Raw genomic sequence first — 702 nt, 5'->3', positions numbered from 1 at the left:
GGGGCCCCCCCTGCCGTGCCAGGGAACCCCGTGGTGGCGGCAGCTCCCTGAGGTCATGTCCCCACCCCTTGCACCCCATGGCCGTCACTTACCGAACCCCGCAGAGCCTCCAGGTCACAGGTGAGGGCCTGGAGCTGGCGCCGGTACTCGTTGGCCTCCTGCTTGGCCGCGCGCAGGGCCTCCGCGTGCCGGGTGGCCGCGTCCGTCAGGTCTGCAAACTGGCGGGGGGACACGTGCCATGGGATGGGACCATGTGGCAGGGATGTGTGCCGATGGCACATGGCGTGGGGACATGACCCAGCTCTGCTCCACGGGAGGGACGTGGCCCCAGTAGCATGTGGCATGGAGAAATGTCCCTGCTACTGCAGGGTGGTGGGACGGTGCACATGGGACGTGTCCCCAATGCCGTATGTCCCTGGGGACACGTCCCTGCTCCCGCGGCAGGAGGGGGACAATGCACTTGATGTGGCACTGGGGACACGTCCCTGTTCCCACAGCAGGAAGGGACACATGGGACACCCCCATGGCACACGTCCTGGGGCCACACCCCAGCTCCCGTGGGAGGGCTGTGGCCCCAGCAGCACGTGTCGTGGGGACATATCCAGCTCCCACAGGAGGAAAGGACAGCGCACACGGGACGTGCCCCCAACGGCACGTGGTGCTGGGGACGTGTCCCAGCTCTCGTGGGTGGAAGGGACAGTG

At 67.7% G+C, this 702-nt stretch overlaps 1 protein-coding gene across 1 annotated transcript in view; it reads right to left on the bottom strand.

The window, feature by feature from the left end:
- GFAP (glial fibrillary acidic protein) overlaps positions 1 to 702 on the bottom strand; it is a gene marked incomplete at its 5' end in the record, with an annotated part of 2,841 nt that overhangs the window by 1,567 nt on the left and 572 nt on the right. The window contains one exon of the mRNA XM_009582847.1: positions 93 to 218. Coding sequence (XP_009581142.1) covers positions 93 to 218 — 126 coding nt within the window. The remainder of the gene's footprint in view (positions 1 to 92; positions 219 to 702) is intronic.

Source organism: Fulmarus glacialis, unplaced genomic scaffold (genome assembly GCF_000690835.1).
Source record: "Fulmarus glacialis isolate BGI_N327 unplaced genomic scaffold, ASM69083v1 scaffold19688, whole genome shotgun sequence".
Taxonomy (NCBI): Eukaryota; Metazoa; Chordata; class Aves; order Procellariiformes; family Procellariidae; genus Fulmarus; species Fulmarus glacialis.
This window is presented reverse-complemented; position numbering and strand designations above follow the sequence as displayed.